Consider the following 18,827-nt stretch of genomic DNA (forward strand, 5'->3'; position numbering starts at 1 on the left):
CTCTCTCCCCCCTCCCGGGTACGGCATGTCTCTCTCTCTCTCCCCCCTCCCGGGTACGGCATGTCTCTCTCTCTCTCCCCCCTCCCGGGTACGGCATGTCTCTCTCTCTCTCCCCCCTCCCGGGTACGGCATGTCTCTCTCTCTCTCCCCCGTCCCGGGTACGGCATGTCTCTCTCTCTCTCCCCCGTCCCGGGTACGGCATGTCTCTCTCTCTCTCCCCCGTCCCGGGTACGGCATGTCTCTCTCTCTCCCCCCTCCTGGGTACGGCATGTCTCTCTCTCTCCCCCCTCCCGGGTACAAGATGTCTCTCTCTCTCCCCCCTCCCGGGTACAAGATGTCTCTCTCTCTCCCCCCTCCCAGGTACGACATGTCTCTCTCTCTCCCCCCTCCCAGGTACGACATGTCTCTCTCTCTCTCTCTCTCTCTCTCTCTCTCTCTCTCTCTCTCTCTCTCTCTCGACATGTCTCTCTCTCTCTCTCTCTCGACATGTCTCTCTCTCTCTCTCTCTCTCGACATGTCTCTCTCTCTCTCTCTCTCTCGACATGTCTCTCTCTCCCCCTTCCCGTGTACGAGATGTCTCTCTCTCTCTCTCTCTCTCTCCACTCCCGGATACAACATGTCTCTCTCTCTCTCCCCCCTCCGGGGTACGACATGTCTCTCTCTCTCCCCCTTCCCGGGTACAAGATGTCTCTCTCTCTCCCCCTTCCCGGGTACAAGATGTCTCTCTCTCTCCCCCTTCCCGGTTACAAGATGTGTCTCTCTCTCTCTCCCCCCTCCCGGGTACAAGATGTCTCTCTCTCTCTCCCCCCTCCCGGGTACAAGATGTCTCTCTCTCTCTCTCTCCCCCCTCCCGGGTACAAGATCTCTCTCTCTCTCTCTCTCTCTCTCCACTCCCGGATACAACATGTCTCTCTCTCTCTCCCCCCTCCGGGGTACGACATGTCTCTCTCTCTCCCCCTTCCCGGGTACAAGATGTCTCTCTCTCTCCCCCTTCCCGGTTACAAGATGTGTCTCTCTCTCTCTCCCCCCTCCCGGGTACAAGATGTCTCTCTCTCTCTCCCCCCTCCCGGGTACGGCATGTCTCTCTCTCTCTCTCTCCCCCCTCCCGGGTACAAGATGTCTCTCTCTCTCTCTCCCCCCTCCCGGGTACAAGATGTCTCTCTCTCTCTCCCCTCTCCCAGGTACGAGATGTCTCTCTCTCTCTCTCCCCCCTCCCGGGTACGAGATGTCTCTCTCTCTCCCCCCCCCTCCCGGGTACAACATGTATCTCTCTCTCCCCCTTCCCGGGTACAACATGTATCTCTCTCTCCCCCTTCCCGGGTACAACATGTATCTCTCTCTCCCCCTTCCCGGGTACGAGATGTCTCTCTCTCTCCCCCCTCCCAGGTACGAGATGTCTCTCTCTCTCTCCCCCCTCCCAGGTACGAGATGTCGGGCTGTCAGGTGGTTTGGGCCATCAGGGATCGATCCATTGGAAACACTTTCTTTGATGCCGGAGCCGCAGAATTCCTCATCCCACAACTAAAGTGCGAGAAGCTGCAGACCCCCCTGCTCTGCAAGAGGACCAAGTACACCACCCAGGGGGGCCCCGGTGAGTGCTGGGGGAGGGGCACGGGTCAGTAACCACCCAGGGGGCCCCCGGTGAGTGCTGGGGGAGGGTACGGGTCAGTAACCACCCAGGGGGGCCCCGGTGAGTGCTGGGGGAGGGGCACTGGTCAGTACACCACCCAGGGGGGCCCCGGTGAGTGCTGGGGAAGGGCACTGGTCAGTACACCACCCATGGGGGGCGCCAGACTGCACACAGTGGAGGGGGCGCAGTACTAGGAGACCACCTGCTCCTACCCCAAACACTAATGTTCTTTATTCCAGGGCGGGAGGACGGTCGGCTCGGCAGCGCTTTGGGCCCAGACTGGCATGAAGGGATGGATCTACGAGCTGCTCAGGAGGTCTGTACCCCAACACTGGGGGCGCTGTACCCTAATATGTATAATTCCGTCACCTGTAATGTCACCCACAGACCCCACGCTGCGTCCACATCGAGGTGGAATGTGAAGTGAAGAGGGTCCTCCTCCAGCACGAATTCATGGCACTACATACCCCCCCATCATGTGTGCCAGGAGGAGAGGCTGAGGGCGCCACTGCTGAGCCAGGTGAGAACTGCAGGGGCAAGTGGCTGATAACAGAGAGTAATGGCACTACATACCCCCCCCCATTATGTGTGCCAGGAGGAGAGGCTGGGGGCGCCACCGCTGAGCCAGGTGAGGACTGCAGGGGGAAGTGGCTGATAACAGAGAGTAATGGCACTACATACCCCCCCATCATGTGTGCCAGGAGGAGAGGCTGAGGGCGCCACTGCTGAGCCAGGTGAGAACTGCAGGGGCAAGTGGCTGATAACAGAGAGTAATGGCACTACATACCCCCCCCATTATGTGTGCCAGGAGGAGAGGCTGGGGGCGCCACCGCTGAGCCAGGTGAGGACTGCAGGGGGAAGTGGCTGATAACAGAGAGTAATATTAGTAACGGCTCTGACAGGAGTGATTCCCGCACGGGGACAGGAAACGAAATGGAATTATTTAAAAGTAGTGGAACTCTGCTCCGGCTGGTGCCGGGAACAACTTAAAGCGCACAACCCCCAATCCTGGGCACGTCTGGTCCGTGGGCCACCGATGAGCCCAGGTGTGCCCCCATGCTGGTAACGGGGTGGGACCTTTCTCTTCCTCACTCCCGGCTGATTCCGGCCAGACTTGAGGGGCGCAGCGGACGACAGTGACGTCTACCAAGGAGTTCTGTTTAAAATCTTAGCTCCGGTGGATGGAGACGCTGAGGTGTGCGGGAGGCAGCTCCCTCGTATTGTGCCTCCTCCCTCTGAGGTCCCTGGATGGATGTGATATACGTCTACATCGGGTGCCCAGGAGTCCTGGAAGCTGCTGGAGCTCCAGTGTCCAGGTCGCTCCCTCATCTTGAGCCCCCCCCCGGTACGGTATTTGTGGAAAATAGTTATCCTCGTCTTATAGATAGGACAACACACATTATGACTGGCGGATGAATCGCCATCTCTCATGACCAGTCTCAAATCTTATATTAAAGATGAAATAGGGAAAAAAGAAGAAGATCTCTCCCCAACCCCCGAGCATCTACTGCAGCTGCAAGCTACGTTATAGAAGGGCGATCTCATAGTCTGGGCCAGCGCTCCGGCAGATGTGGATGAGGAGCCAAGAGCGGTCAGCACCACCATGGATACGGGAGATCCCGGGGGACACCATTCTGTGACGGATAAACTGTTTGAAGGTCTAGGAGAGAAGAGAAAAAGTTTCCGGTTCATAATAATATTACTAGTCTGACTAAAAGATTGGAAGGATCCTGAAAATCCTGAGGAAGACGCGACCTTGTGGAATCCAATACCTAAAGTAGACGCTCCAGTCGCAGGAACTTCTAGGCCTCTCCACCATTTGAGGATGTGGGTCTGCTAGAAGACCCCATGGCTGAAACTTTTCTCAGAAGGTCATGGAAAACTAATCCGGACAAGTCCTCTCCCCCTCCCATGTGCTGAGAGGACATCTGCGTCGTGCAGCCAGATCTACCAGAGCGTCTCCACCCCATGGGCTGAGAGGGCATCTGCGTCGTGCAGCCAGGTCTACCAGGGCGTCTCCACCCCATGGGCTGAGAGGGCATCTGCATCCTGCAGCCAGATCTACCAGAGCGTCTCCACCCCATGTGCTGAGAGGGCATCTGCGTCGTGCAGCCAGATCTACCAGAGTGTCTCCACCCTATGGGCTGAGAGGGCATCTGCATCCTGCAGCTAGATCTACCAGAGCGTCTGCACCCCATGGACTGAGAGGGCATCTGCGTCGTGCAGCCAGATCTACCAGAGCGTCTCCACCCCATGGGCTGAGAGGGCATCTGCGTCGTGCAGCCAGATCTACCAGAGCGTCTCCACCCCATGGGCTGAGAGGGCATCTGCGTCGTGCAGCCAGATCTACCAGAGCGTCTCCACCCCATGGGCTGAGAGGGCATCTGCGTCGTGCAGCCAGATCTACCAGAGCGTCTCCACCCCATGGGCTGAGAGGGCATCTGCGTCGTGCAGCCAGATCTACCAGAGCGTCTCCACCCCATGGGCTGAGAGGGCATCTGCGTCGGGCAGCCAGATCTACCAGAGCGTCTCCACCCCATGGGCTGAGAGGACATCTGCGTCGTGCAGCCAGATCTACCAGAGCGTCTCCACCCCATGTACTGAGAGGGCATCTGCGTCATGCAGTCAGATCTACCAGAGCATCTCCACCCCATGTGCTGAGAGGGCATCTGCGTCGTGCAGCCAGATCTACCAGGGCGTCTCCACCCCATGTGCTGAGAGGACATCTGCGTCGTGCAGCCAGATCTACCAGGGTATCTCCACCCCATGGGCTGAGAGGGCATCTGCGTCATGCAGCCAGATCTACCAGAGCGTCTCCACCCCATGTACTGAGAGGGCATCTGCGTCATGCAGTCAGATCTACCAGAGCATCTCCACCCCATGTGCTGAGAGGGCATCTGCGTCGTGCAGCCAGATCTACCAGAGCGTCTCCACCCCATGAGCTGAGAGGGCATCTGCATCCTGCAGCCAGATCTACCAGAGTGTCTCCACCCTATGGGCTGAGAGGGCATCTGCATCCTGCAGCTAGATCTACCAGAGCGTCTGCACCCCATGGACTGAGAGGGCATCTGCGTCGTGCAGCCAGATCTACCAGAGCGTCTCCACCCCATGGGCTGAGAGGGCATCTGCGTCGTGCAGCCAGATCTACCAGAGCGTCTCCACCCCATGGGCTGAGAGGGCATCTGCGTCGTGCAGCCAGATCTACCAGAGCGTCTCCACCCCATGGGCTGAGAGGGCATCTGCGTCGTGCAGCCAGATCTACCAGAGCGTCTCCACCCCATGGGCTGAGAGGGCATCTGCGTCGTGCAGCCAGATCTACCAGAGCGTCTCCACCCCATGGGCTGAGAGGGCATCTACGTCGGGCAGCCAGATCTACCAGAGCGTCTCCACCCCATGTGCTGAGAGGGCATCTGCATCCTGCAGCCAGATCTACCAGAGCGTCTCCACCCCATGTGCTGAGAGGACATCTGCGTCGTGCAGCCAGATCTACCAGGGTATCTCCACCCCATGGGCTGAGAGGGCATCTGCGTCATGCAGCCAGATCTACCAGAGCGTCTCCACCCCATGTACTGAGAGGGCATCTGCGTCATGCAGTCAGATCTACCAGAGCATCTCCACCCCATGTGCTGAGAGGGCATCTGCGTCGTGCAGCCAGATCTACCAGGGCGTCTCCACCCCATGTGCTGAGAGGGCATCTGCGTCGTGCAGCCAGATCTACCAGGGCGTCTCCACCCCATGGGCTGAGAGGGCATCTGCATCCTGCAGCCAGATCTACCAGGGCGTCTCCACCCCATTGGCTGAGAGGGCATCTGCATCGGGCAGCCAGATCTACCAGAGCGTCTCCACCCCATGTGCTGAGAGGGCATCTGCACGGGCAGCCAAATCTACCAGAGCGTCTCCACCCCATGGGCTGAGAGGGCATCTGCGTCAGGCATCCGGATCTACCAGGGTGTCTCCACCCCATGTGCTGAGAGGGCATCTGCATCCTGCAGCCAGATCTACCAGTGCGTCTCCACCTCATGGGCTAAGAGGGCATCTGCATCCTGCAGCCAGATCTACCAGTGCGTCTCCACCCCATGGGCTGAGAGGGCATCTGCGTCGTGCAGCCAGATCTACCAGAGCGTCTCCACCCCATGGGCTGAGAGGGCATCTGCATCCTGCAGCCAGATCTACCAGGACGTCTCCACCCCATGTACTGAGAGGGCATCTGCGTTGTGCAGCCAGATCTACCAGGGCGTCTCCACCCCATCGGCTGAGAGGGCATCTGCATCGGGCAGCCAGATCTTCCAGGGCGTCTCCACCCCATGGGCTGAGAGGGCATCTGCATCCTGCAGCCAGATCTACCAGGACATCTCCACCCCATGTACTGAGAGGGCATCTGCGTTGTGCAGCCAGATCTACCAGGGCGTCTCCACCCCATCGGCTGAGAGGGCATCTGCATCGGGCAGCCAGATCTTCCAGGGCGTCTCCACCCCATGTACTGAGAGGGCATCTGCGTCGTGCAGCCAGATCTACCAGAGCGTCTCCACCCCATGGGCTGAGAGGGCATCTGCGTCAGGCAGCCAGATCTACCAGGGCGTCTCCACCCCATGGGCTGAGAGGGCATCTGCGTCGTGCAGCTAGATCTACCAGGGCGTCTCCACCCCATGGGCTGAGAGGGCATCTGCGTAGTGCAGCTAGATCTACCAGGGCGTCTCCACCCCATGGGCTGAGAGGGCATCTGCGTCGTGCAGCCAGATCTACCAGAGCGTCTCCACCCCATGAGCTGAGAGGGCATCTGCATCCTGCAGCCAGATCTACCAGAGTGTCTCCACCCTATGGGCTGAGAGGGCATCTGCATCCTGCAGCTAGATCTACCAGAGCGTCTGCACCCCATGGACTGAGAGGGCATCTGCGTCGTGCAGCCAGATCTACCAGAGCGTCTCCACCCCATGGGCTGAGAGGGCATCTGCGTCGTGCAGCCAGATCTACCAGAGCGTCTCCACCCCATGGGCTGAGAGGGCATCTGCGTCGTGCAGCCAGATCTACCAGAGCGTCTCCACCCCATGGGCTGAGAGGGCATCTGCGTCGTGCAGCCAGATCTACCAGAGCGTCTCCACCCCATGGGCTGAGAGGGCATCTGCGTCGTGCAGCCAGATCTACCAGAGCGTCTCCACCCCATGGGCTGAGAGGGCATCTGCGTCGGGCAGCCAGATCTACCAGAGCGTCTCCACCCCATGTGCTGAGAGGACATCTGCGTCGTGCAGCCAGATCTACCAGGGTATCTCCACCCCATGGGCTGAGAGGGCATCTGCGTCATGCAGCCAGATCTACCAGAGCGTCTCCACCCCATGTACTGAGAGGGCATCTGCGTCATGCAGTCAGATCTACCAGAGCATCTCCACCCCATGTGCTGAGAGGGCATCTGCGTCGTGCAGCCAGATCTACCAGGGCGTCTCCACCCCATGTGCTGAGAGGGCATCTGCGTCGTGCAGCCAGATCTACCAGGGCGTCTCCACCCCATGGGCTGAGAGGGCATCTGCGTCGTGCAGCCAGATCTACCAGGGCGTCTCCACCCCATGTGCTGAGAGGGCATCTGCGTCGTGCAGCCAGATCTACCAGGGCGTCTCCACCCCATGGGCTGAGTGGGCATCTGCATCCTGCAGCCAGATCTACCAGGACGTCTCCACCCCATTGGCTGAGAGGGCATCTGCATCGGGCAGCCAGATCTACCAGAGCGTCTCCACCCCATGTGCTGAGAGGGCATCTGCACGGGCAGCCAAATCTACCAGAGCGTCTCCACCCCATGGGCTGAGAGGGCATCTGCGTCAGGCATCCGGATCTACCAGGGTGTCTCCACCCCATGTGCTGAGAGGGCATCTGCATCCTGCAGCCAGATCTACCAGTGCGTCTCCACCTCATGGGCTAAGAGGGCATCTGCATCCTGCAGCCAGATCTACCAGTGCGTCTCCACCCCATGGGCTGAGAGGGCATCTGCATCCTGCAGCCAGATCTACCAGTGCGTCTCCACCCCATGGGCTGAGAGGGCATCTGCGTCGTGCAGCCAGATCTACCAGAGCGTCTCCACCCCATGGGCTGAGAGGGCATCTGCATCCTGCAGCCAGATCTACCAGGACGTCTCCACCCCATGTACTGAGAGGGCATCTGCGTTGTGCAGCCAGATCTACCAGGGCGTCTCCACCCCATCGGCTGAGAGGGCATCTGCATCGGGCAGCCAGATCTTCCAGGGCGTCTCCACCCCATGTACTGAGAGGGCATCTGCGTCGTGCAGCCAGATCTACCAGAGCGTCTCCACCCCATGGGCTGAGAGGGCATCTGCATCCTGCAGCCAGATCTACCAGAGCGTCTCCACCCCATGGGCTGAGAGGGCATCTGCGTCAGGCAGCCAGATCTACCAGGGCGTCTCCACCCCATGGGCTGAGAGGGCATCTGCGTCGTGCAGCTAGATCTACCAGGGCGTCTCCACCCCATGGGCTGAGAGGGCATCTGCGTCGTGCAGCTAGATCTACCAGGGCGTCTCCACCCCATGGGCTGAGAGGGCATCTGCTTCGTGCAGCCAGATCTACCAGAGCGTCTCCACCCCATGAGCTGAGAGGGCATCTGCATCCTGCAGTCAGATCTACCAGAGTGTCTCCACCCTATGGGCTGAGAGGACATCTGCGTCGTGCAGCCATATCTACCAGAGCGTCTCCACCCCATGGGCTGAGAGGGCATCTGCGTCGTGCAGCCAGATCTACCAGGGCGTCTCCACCCCATGGGCTGAGAGGGCATCTGCGTCGTGCAGCCAGATCCACCAGAGCGTCTCCACCCCATGTGCTGAGAGGACATCTGCGTCGTGCAGCCAGATCTACCAGAGCGTCTCCACCCCATGGGCTGAGAGGGCATCTGCATCCTGCAGCCAGATCTACCAGAGCGTCTCCACCCCATGGGCTGAGAGGGCATCTGCATCCTGCAGCCAGATCTACCAGTGCGTCTCCACCTCATGTGCTGAGAGGGCATCTGCGTCGTGCAGCCAGATCTACCAGGGCGTCTCCACCCCATGGGCTGAGAGGGCATCTGCGTCGTGCAGCCAGATCTACCAGGGCGTCTCCACCCCATGGGCTGAGAGGGCATCTGCGTCGTGCAGCCAGATCTACCAGGGCGTCTCCACCCCATGGGCTGAGAGGGCATCTGCGTCGTGCAGCTAGATCTACCAGAGTGTCTCCACCCTATGGGCTGAGAGGACATCTGCGTCGTGCAGCTAGATCTACCAGAGTGTCTCCACCCCATGTGCTAAGAGGACATCTGCGTCATGCAGCCAGATCTACCAGAGCGTCTCCACCCCATGGGCTGAGAGGGCATCTGCGTCGTGCAGCCAGATCTACCAGAGTGTCTCCACCCTATGGGCTGAGAGGGCATCTGCATCCTGCAGCTAGATCTACCAGAGCGTCTGCACCCCATGGACTGAGAGGGCATCTGCGTCCTGCAGCCAGATCTTCCAGAGTGTCTCCACCCCATGGGCTGAGAGGGCATCTGCATCCTGCAGCCAGATCTACCAGAGCGTCTCCACCCCATGGGCTGAGAGGGCATCTGCATCCTGCAGCCAGATCTACCAGAGCGTCTCCACCCTATGTGCTGAGAGGGCATCTGCGTGAGGCGGCTCCATGGAAATACCCATCTATCTTCTTAAGGCTTTATAAGCTGAATGTTACCGCCCCGATCCCTCCTTAGATTTGGTTATTTCTCTCTTGTTCCTCCTGTCGGGGCCCTTACATCTATGCACCTGCCCTGTGCTGCCCTCCGCTGCTGTGTTCAGGGACTGCAGTTATCGGTCCGTATAGAGTGAAGTATTGGGATTATTCCAGGAATGTTCATTTTCCTGTCTTGCAGCTGATTGGCCGGTCTACGCTGAACTGACCAATGGGAAGATATTTGGTTGTGACTTCATCGTCAGCGCCACCGGAGTCGTCCCCAACGTGGAACCGTTTGTCAGCGGGAATAATGTGAGATTTGGGGTTATACTCTGGATTAATTTTGGGGCGGGGTCTGGTACTGGGGGAGGGGTCTGTGATTCATATTCTGCTTGTGCAGTTTGCTATCGGGGAGGACAGAGGCCTGAAGGTGGACGATCACATGAGGACATCGGTGCGGCATGTGTACGCAGCAGGGGATGTGTGCAGCACCGGATGGACCCCCAGCCCCCACTGGCATCAGGTACGGGTCATGTGACCGCCGCCCTCTAATGTGTGACCTTGTAATAATGGAGCCTGTGATTGGTCTGTGACAGATGCGGCTGTGGACTCAGGCGCGGCAGATGGGCTGCTACGCGGCAAAGTGCATGGCGGCCGAGCGGCGGGGGGAGAGCATCGACATGGACTTCTGCTTCGAGCTCTTCTCTCACGTCACAAAATTCTTCAACTATAAGGTGCGTGATGCGGCGCCTCCTGTATATATCACGCCCCCTCCACGCACGGCGCAGCGAGTACTGACACCCCGTGATCCCAATGGCGTCTTCTCTCCCACACAGGTCATCCTCCTGGGCAAGTACAACGCGCAGGGCCTGGGCCCCGACCACCACCTGCTGCTGCGCTGCACCCGGGGCCACGAATACGTGAAGGTGGTGATGCAGGGCGGGCGCATGATGGGCGCCGTGCTGATCGGAGACACCGACCTGGAGGAGACCTTCGAGAACCTCATCCTGAACCAGATGGATCTGTCTGTGTACGGGGAGGATCTGCTGGACCCAAACATCGACATCGAAGATTACTTTGACTAGAAGAGATTAAGGCGCCGCTGCTCTCCTATGGATGGAACTGCTGCTCTGTACTGTGACCTGCAGACTGGGGTGACGGAGGTGCCACTGCTCTGTACCGTGACCCGCAGACTGGGGTGACGGAGGCGCCGCTGCTCTGTACCGGGACCTGCAGACTGGGGTGACGGGAGGCGCCGCTGCTCTGTACCGTGACCAGCAGACGAGTGATGGGGGGCGCCGCTGCTCTGTACCGGGACCTGCAGACTGGGGTCACGGGAGACGCCGCTGCTCTGTACCGAGACCTGCAGACTGGGGTCACGGGAGACGCCGCTGCTCTGTACCGAGACCTGCAGACTGGGGTGACGGGAGGCGCCGCTGCTCTGTACCGGGACCTGCAGACGAGTGAGGGGGGGTGCCGCTGCTCTGTACCGGGACCAGCAGACTGGGGTCACGGGAGACGCCGCTGCTCTGTACCGGGACCTGCAGACTGGGGTCACGGGAGACGCCGCTGCTCTGTACCGGGACCTGCAGACTGGGGTGACGGGAGGCGCCGCTGCTCTGTACCGGGACCTGCAGACTGGGGTGACGGGAGGCGCCGCTGCTCTGTACCGGGACCTGCAGACGAGTGAGGGGGGGTGCCGCTGCTCTGTACCGTGACCTGCAGACTGGGGTGACGGGAGGCGCCGCTGCTCTGTACCGGGACCTGCAGACTGGGGTGACGGGAGGCGCCGCTGCTCTGTACCGTGACCTGCAGACTGGGGTGACGGGAGGCGCCGCTGCTCTGTACCGGGACCTGCAGACTGGGGTGACGGGAGGCGCCGCTGCTCTGTACCGTGACCTGCAGACTGGGGTCACGGGAGACGGCGCTGCTCTGTACCGGGACCAGCAGACTGGGGTGACGGGAGGCGCCGCTGCTATGTACCGGGACCTGCAGACGAGTGATGGGGGGTGCCGCTGCTCTGTACCGGGACCAGCAGACTGGGGTGACGGGAGGCGCCGCTGCTCTGTACCGGGACCTGCAGACGAGTGATGGGGGGTGCCGCTGCTCTGTACTGGGACCTGCAGACGAGTGATGGGAGGCGCCGCTGCTCTGTACCGGGACCTGCAGACGAGTGATGGTGGGTGCCGCTGCTCTGTACCGGGACCAGCAGACTGGGGTGACGGGAGGCGCGGCTGCTCTGTACCGGGACCAGCAGACGAGTGATGGGAGGCGCCGCTGCTATGTACCGGGACCTGCAGACGAGTGATGGGGGGTGCCGCTGCTCTGTACCGGGACCTGCAGACGAGTGATGGGAGGCGCCGCTGCTCTGTACCGGGACCTGCAGACTGGGGTGACGGGAGGCGTCGCTGCTCTGTACCGGGACCTGCAGACGAGTGATGGGAGGCGCCGCTGCTCTGTACCGGGACCTGCAGACGAGTGATGGGGGGCGCCGCTGCTCTGTACCGTGACCTGCAGACTGGGGTGACGGGAGGCGTCGCTGCTCTGTACCGGGACCTGCAGACGAGTGATGGGGGGCGCCGCTGCTCTGTACCGGGACCTGCAGACGAGTGATGGGGGGTGCCGCTGCTCTGTACCGGGACCTGCAGACGAGTGATGGGGGGCGCCGCTGCTCTGTACCGGGACCTGCAGACGAGTGATGGGGGGTGCCGCTGCTCTGTACCGGGACCTGCAGACGAGTGATGGGGGGTGCCGCTGCTCTGTAGTTTCCCCGCTGCAGCCTCTTCTCCCTGGACGGGGCGGGAGACTGTGCTCCCATACACCGCACAAAGAATATGGAGAAGATCTCAGCCACAACTCGCTCAGCTGCAGCAGCAGGATGGTTGTTATAGAGCAGCACTGACCTGTACAGGAATAAAGCACTTGTGGTGAGATAGAAGCCTCCTCTTATATTTGCAGCTTTCAGGGCTCCTTCATCAGCAGAACACAACATGGATATTTACAGAACTCACTGAAACTTTGCTACAGATCATCTGACTACGACTACAGAATGACATTATTGGATGACATAATACACGGACCTGGGCGACGCCTCACAAGGGAAATATTGGAGGTTTCTGTAACAAGATACAACATCAACTCATCAACAACCGGAAAAAAACTCCGGAAAAATGAAGCAGAGGCTCCAGGAGCAAACGGTTCTGAAGCCTCGACCCGTGTTGTAAATGTTCTACATGTGGCCCCCGTCCTCCAGTCTTCTCCTGTAGCTTCCACCCCCCTCATATTGTGGCCCCCGTCCTTTAGTCTTCTACTGTAGCCTCCGCCCCCCTCATATTCTGGCCCCCGTCCTCCAGTCTTCTCCTGTAGCCTTCACCCCCCTCATATTGTGACCCCGTCCTCCAGTCTTCTCCTGTAGCCTCCATCCCCCTCATATTGTGGCCCGACCTCCAGTCTTCTCCTGTAGCCTCTACCCCCCTCATATTGTGGCCCCCGTCCTCCAGTCTTCTCCTGTAGCCTCCATCCCCCTCATATTGTGGCCGCCGTCCCCCTCATATTGTGGCCCCGTCCTCCAGTCTTCTCCTGTAACCTCCACCCCCCTCATATTGTGACCCCGTCCTCCAGTCTTCTCCTGTAGCCTCCATCCCCCTCATATGGTGGCCCCGTCCTTCCTGTAGCCTCCATCCCCCTCATATGGTGGCCCCGTCCTCCAGTCTTCTCCTGTAGCCTCAACCCCCCTCATATTGTGGCCCCGTCCTCCAGTCTTCTCCTGTAGCCTCAACCCCCCTCATATTGTGGCCTCCCTCCCCTCCTGTTTAATAAAAAAAAAAAACTTACTTACCTTCAATTGTTCCCTCACAGTCCTCCTTCCTCCTCTCCCCAGGGCTCCAAGATGAGGGGCGGGACCATAGAGCAGTAGCCCCTCCCCTCGGATTGCCACACACTCTATTGAGCCTCATAAGGAGGTGTTGTAGGGAGGTCATACAGGCACATGGAGGCCACACACAATACTAAGCCGCATCAGGAGCATGCCCAGGTGTTGTAGGGAGGTCATACAGGCACATGGAGGCCACACACAATACTAAGCCTCATCAGGAGCATGCCCAGGTGTTGTAGGGAGGACATATAGGTACGTGGAGGCCACACACAATACTGAACCTCATCAGGAGCATGCCGAGGTGTTGTAGGGAGGACATACAGGAACATGGAGGCCACACACAATACTGAGCCTCATCAGGAGCATGCTGAGGTGTTGTAGGGAGGTCATACAGGCACGTGGAGGCCACACACACTACTGACCTCATCAGGAGCATGCGGAGGTGTTGTAGGGAGGTCATACAGGCACGGGGAGGTCACACACACTACTGAGCCTCATCAGGAGCATGCCCAGGTGTTGTAGGGAGGTCATACAGGCACGTGGAGGCCACAAACACTACTAAGCCTTATCAGGAGCATGCCGAGGTGTTGTAGGGAGGTCATACAGGCACGTGGAGGCCACACACAATACTGACCTCATCAGGAGAATGCCGAGGTGTTGTAGGGAGGTCATACAGGCACATGGAGGTCACACACAATACTGATCTCATCAGGAGCATGCTGAGGTGTTGTAGGGAGGTCATACAGGCACGTGGAGGTCACACACAATACTGAGCCTCAGCAGGAGCATCCCCAGGTGTTGTAGGGAGGTCATACTGGCACACGGAGGCCACACACAATACTGAGCCTCATCAGGAGCATGCCCAGGTGTTGTAGGGAGGTCATACAGGCACGTGGAGGCCACACACTACTGACCTCATCAGGAGCATGCCCAGGTGTTGTAGGGAGGTCATACAGGCACGTGGAGGCCACATACACTACTGACCTCATCAGGAGCATGCCCAGGTGTTGTAGGGAGGTCATACAGGCACATGGAGGCCACACACAATACTAAGCCGCATCAGGAGCATGCCCAGGTGTTGTAGGGAGGTCATACAGGCACGTGGAGGCCACACACAATACTAAGCCGCATCAGGAGCATGCCCAGGTGTTGTAGGGAGGTCATACAGGCACGTGGAGGCCACACACAATACTAAGCCTTATCAGGAGCATGCCCAGGTGTTGTAGGGAGGACATATAGGTATGTGGAGGCCACACACAATACTGAGCCTCATCAGGAGCATGCCGAGGTGTTGTAGAGAGGACATACAGGAATATGGAGGCCAAACACAATACTGAGCCTCATCAGGAGCATGCTGAGGTGTTGTAGGGAGGTCATACAGGCACGTGGAGGCCACACACACTACTGAGCCTCATCAGGAGCATGCCCAGGTGTTGTAGGGAGGTCATACAGGCACGTGGAGGCCACACACACTACTAAGCCTTATCAGGAGCATGCCGAGGTGTTGTAGGGAGGTCATACAGGCACGTGGAGGCCACACACAATACTGACCTCATCAGGAGCATGCCGAGGTGTTGTAGGGAGGTCATACAGGCACATGGAGGTCACACACAATACTGATCTCATCAGGAGCATGCTGAGGTGTTGTAGGGAGGTCATACAGGCACGTGGAAGTCACACACAATACTGAGCCTCATCAGGAGCATGCTGAGGTGTTGTAGGGAGGTCATACAGGCACATGGAGGTCACACACAATACTGATCTCATCAGGAGCATGCTGAGGTGTTGTAGGGAGGTCATACAGGCACGTGGAGGCCACACACTACTGACCTCATCAGGAGCATGCCCAGGTGTTGTAGGGAGGTCATACAGGCACGTGGAGGCCACATACACTACTGACCTCATCAGGAGCATGCCCAGGTGTTGTAGGGAGGTCATACAGGCACGTGGATGTCACACACAATACTGAGCCTCATCAGGAGCATGCCCAGGTGTTGTAGGGAGGTCATACAGGCACACGGAGGCCACACACAATACTGAGCCTCATCAGGAGCATGCCCAGGTGTTGTAGGGAGGTCATACAGGCACGTGGAGGCCACACACTACTGACCTCATCAGGAGCATGCCCAGATGTTGTAGGGAGGTCATACAGGCACGTGGAGGCCACATACACTACTGACCTCATCAGGAGCATGCCCAGGTGTTGTAGGGAGGTCATACAGGCACGTGGAGGCCACACACAATACTATGCCGCATCAGGAGCATGCCCAGGTGTTGTAGGGAGGTCATACAGGCACGTGGAGGCCACACACAATACTAAGCCGCATCAGGAGCATGCCCAGGTGTTGTAGGGAGGTCATACAGGCACGTGGAGGCCACACACAATACTAAGCCTCATCAGGAGCATGCCCAGGTGTTGTAGGGAGGACATATAGGTACGTGGAGGCCACACGCAATACTGAGCCTCATCAGGAGCATGCCGAGGTGTTGTAGAGAGGACATACAGGAATATGGAGGCCACACACAATACTGAGCCTCATCAGGAGCATGCTGAGGTGTTGTAGGGAGGTCATACAGGCACGTGGAGGCCACACACACTACTGAGCCTCATCAGGAGCATGCCCAGGTGTTGTAGGGAGGTCATACAGGCACGTGGAGGCCACACACAATACTGAGCCTCATCAGGAGCATGCCCAGGTGTTGTAGGGAGGTCATACAGGCACACGGAGGCCACACACAATACTGAGCCTCATCAGGAGCATGCCCAGGTGTTGTAGGGAGGTCATACAGGCACGTGGAGGCCACACACTACTGACCTCATCAGGAGCATGCCCAGATGTTGTAGGGAGGTCATACAGGCACGTGGAGGCCACATAAACTACTGACCTCCTCAGGAGCATGCCCAGGTGTTGTAGGGAGGTCATACAGGCACATGGAGGCCACACACAATACTATGCCGCATCAGGAGCATGCCCAGGTGTTGTAGGGAGGTCATACAGGCACGTGGAGGCCACACACAATACTAAGCCTCATCAGGAGCATGCCCAGGTGTTGTAGGGAGGACATATAGGTACGTGGAGGCCACACGCAATACTGAGCCTCATCAGGAGCATGCCGAGGTGTTGTAGAGAGGACGTACAGGAATATGGAGGCCACACACAATACTGAGCCTCATCAGGAGCATGCTGAGGTGTTGTAGGGAGGTCATACAGGCACGTGGAGGCCACACACACTACTGAGCCTCATCAGGAGCATGCCCAGGTGTTGTAGGGAGGTCATACAGGCACGTGGAGGCCACACACAATACTAAGCCTCATCAGGAGCATGCCCAGGTGTTGTAGGGAGGACATATAGGTACGTGGAGGCCACACGCAATACTGAGCCTCATCAGGAGCATGCCGAGGTGTTGTAGAGAGGACATACAGGAATATGGAGGCCACACACAATACTGAGCCTCATCAGCAGCATGCTGAGGTGTTGTAGGGAGGTCATACAGGCACGTGGAGGCCACACACACTACTGAGCCTCATCAGGAGCATGCCCAGGTGTTGTAGGGAGGTCATACAGGCACGTGGAGGCCACACACACTACTAAGCCTTATCAGGAGCATGCCGAGGTGTTGTAGGGAGGACATACAGGCACATGGAGGTCACACACAATACTGATCTCATCAGGAGCATGCCGAGGTGTTGTAGGGAGGTCATACAGGCACATGGAGGTCACACACAATACTGATCTCATCAGGAGCATGCTGAGGTGTTGTAGGGAGGTCATACAGGGACGTGGAGGTCACACACTACTGACCTCATCAGGAGCATGCCCAGGTGTTGTAGGGAGGTCATACAGGCACGTGGAGGCCACACACTACTGACCTCATCAGGAGCATGCCCAGGTGTTGTAGGGAGGTCATACAGGCACGTGGAGGCCACATACACTACTGACCTCATCAGGAGCATGCCCAGGTGTTGTAGGGAGGTCATACAGGCACGTGGAGGCCACACACAATACTAAGCCGCATCAGGAGCATGCCCAGGTGTTGTAGGGAGGTCATACAGGCACGTGGAGGCCACACACAATACTAAGCCGCATCAGGAGCATGCCCAGGTGTTGTAGTGAGGTCATACAGGCACGTGGAGGCCACACACAATACTAAGCCGCATCAGGAGCATGCCCAGGTGTTGTAGGGAGGTCATACAGGCACGTGGAGGCCACACACAATACTAAGCCTCATCAGGAGCATGCCCAGGTGTTGTAGGGAGGACATATAGGTACGTGGAGGCCACACACAATACTGAGCCTCATCAGGAGCATGCCCAGGTGTTGTAGAGAGGACATACAGGAATATGGAGGCCACACACAATACTGAGCCTCATCAGGAGCATGCTGAGGTGTTGTAGGGAGGTCATACAGGCACGTGGAGGCCACACACACTACTGAGCCTCATCAGGAGCATGCCCAGGTGTTGTAGGGAGGTCATACAGGCACGTGGAGGCCACACACACTACTAAGCCTTATCAGGAGCATGCCGAGGTGTTGTAGGGAGGTCATACAGGCACGTGGAGGCCACACACAATACTGACCTCATCAGGAGCATGCTGAGGTGTTGTAGGGAGGTCATACAGGCACATGGAGGTCACACACAATACTGATCTCATCAGGAGCATGCTGAGGTGTTGTAGGGAGGTCATACAGGCACAGGGAGGCCACACACACTACTGAGCCTCATCAGGAGCATGCCCAGGTGTTGTAGGGAGGTCATACAGGCACGTGGAGGCCACACACACTACTAAGCCTTATCAGGAGCATGCGAGGTGTTGTAGGGAGGTCATACAGGCACGTGGAGGCCACACACAATACTGACCTCATCAGGAGCATGCCGAGGTGTTGTAGGGAGGTCATACAGGCACATGGAGGTCACACACAATACTGAGCCTCATCAGGAGCATGCCGAGGTGTTGTAGGGAGGTCATACAGGCACGTTGAGGCCACACAATACTGACCTCATCAGGAGCATGCCCAGGTGTTGTAGGGGGGACATACAGGCACGTGGAGGCCACACACAATACTGACCTCATCAGAAGCATGCCCAGGTGTTGTAGGGGGGACATACAGGCACGTGGAGGCCACACACAATACTGAGCCTCATCAGGAGCATGCCCAGGTGTTGTAGGGAGGTCATACAGGCACGTGGAGGCCACACACAATACTGAGCCTCATCAGGAGCATGCCCAGGTGTTGTAGGGGGGACATACAGGCACGTGGAGGCCACACACAATACTGAGCTCATCAGGAGCATGCCGAGGTGTTGTAGGGAGGTCATAAAGGCACGAGGAGGCCAGACACACTACTGATCCTCATCAAAAGAATACCACATGTCCACTATGTCAGTGATTTTCAACCTTTTTTGAGCCGCGGCACACTTTTTATACTTGGAAAATCCTGGGGCACACCACCAACCAAAATAGCACAAAATGACACTAAAACAGTCATATTATACTGTTATATGGAAAGATTTTCGTCTGTGTTACTATCATTTTTAAGGTATGTTCAGCTGCTTACATAGGTTAAAGGTGTTTAGGATGAACTAGTAAAAAACAAGCTTAGTGACACTTCCCTGGTTTGATCACCAGGGGGAGCTAGCAAACACATAGTA

At 58.2% G+C, this 18,827-nt stretch overlaps 1 protein-coding gene across 1 annotated transcript in view; it reads left to right on the forward strand.

The window, feature by feature from the left end:
• The window catches only part of PYROXD1 (pyridine nucleotide-disulphide oxidoreductase domain 1), a 30,304-nt gene extending 17,176 nt beyond the window's left edge, over positions 1-13,128 (forward strand). The window contains exons 6-12 of the mRNA XM_072144780.1: positions 1,422-1,591; positions 1,870-1,946; positions 2,018-2,150; positions 9,500-9,612; positions 9,701-9,823; positions 9,897-10,034; positions 10,137-13,128. Of these exons, the coding sequence (XP_072000881.1) occupies positions 1,422-1,591; positions 1,870-1,946; positions 2,018-2,150; positions 9,500-9,612; positions 9,701-9,823; positions 9,897-10,034; positions 10,137-10,385 (1,003 nt within the window). The 3' untranslated portion in view covers positions 10,386-13,128. The remainder of the gene's footprint in view (positions 1-1,421; positions 1,592-1,869; positions 1,947-2,017; positions 2,151-9,499; positions 9,613-9,700; positions 9,824-9,896; positions 10,035-10,136) is intronic.
• The last annotated feature ends 5,699 nt before the right edge of the window (positions 13,129-18,827 follow it).

This window comes from Engystomops pustulosus, chromosome 4 (assembly GCF_040894005.1).
Source record: "Engystomops pustulosus chromosome 4, aEngPut4.maternal, whole genome shotgun sequence".
In the NCBI taxonomy this organism is placed as follows: Eukaryota; Metazoa; Chordata; class Amphibia; order Anura; family Leptodactylidae; genus Engystomops; species Engystomops pustulosus.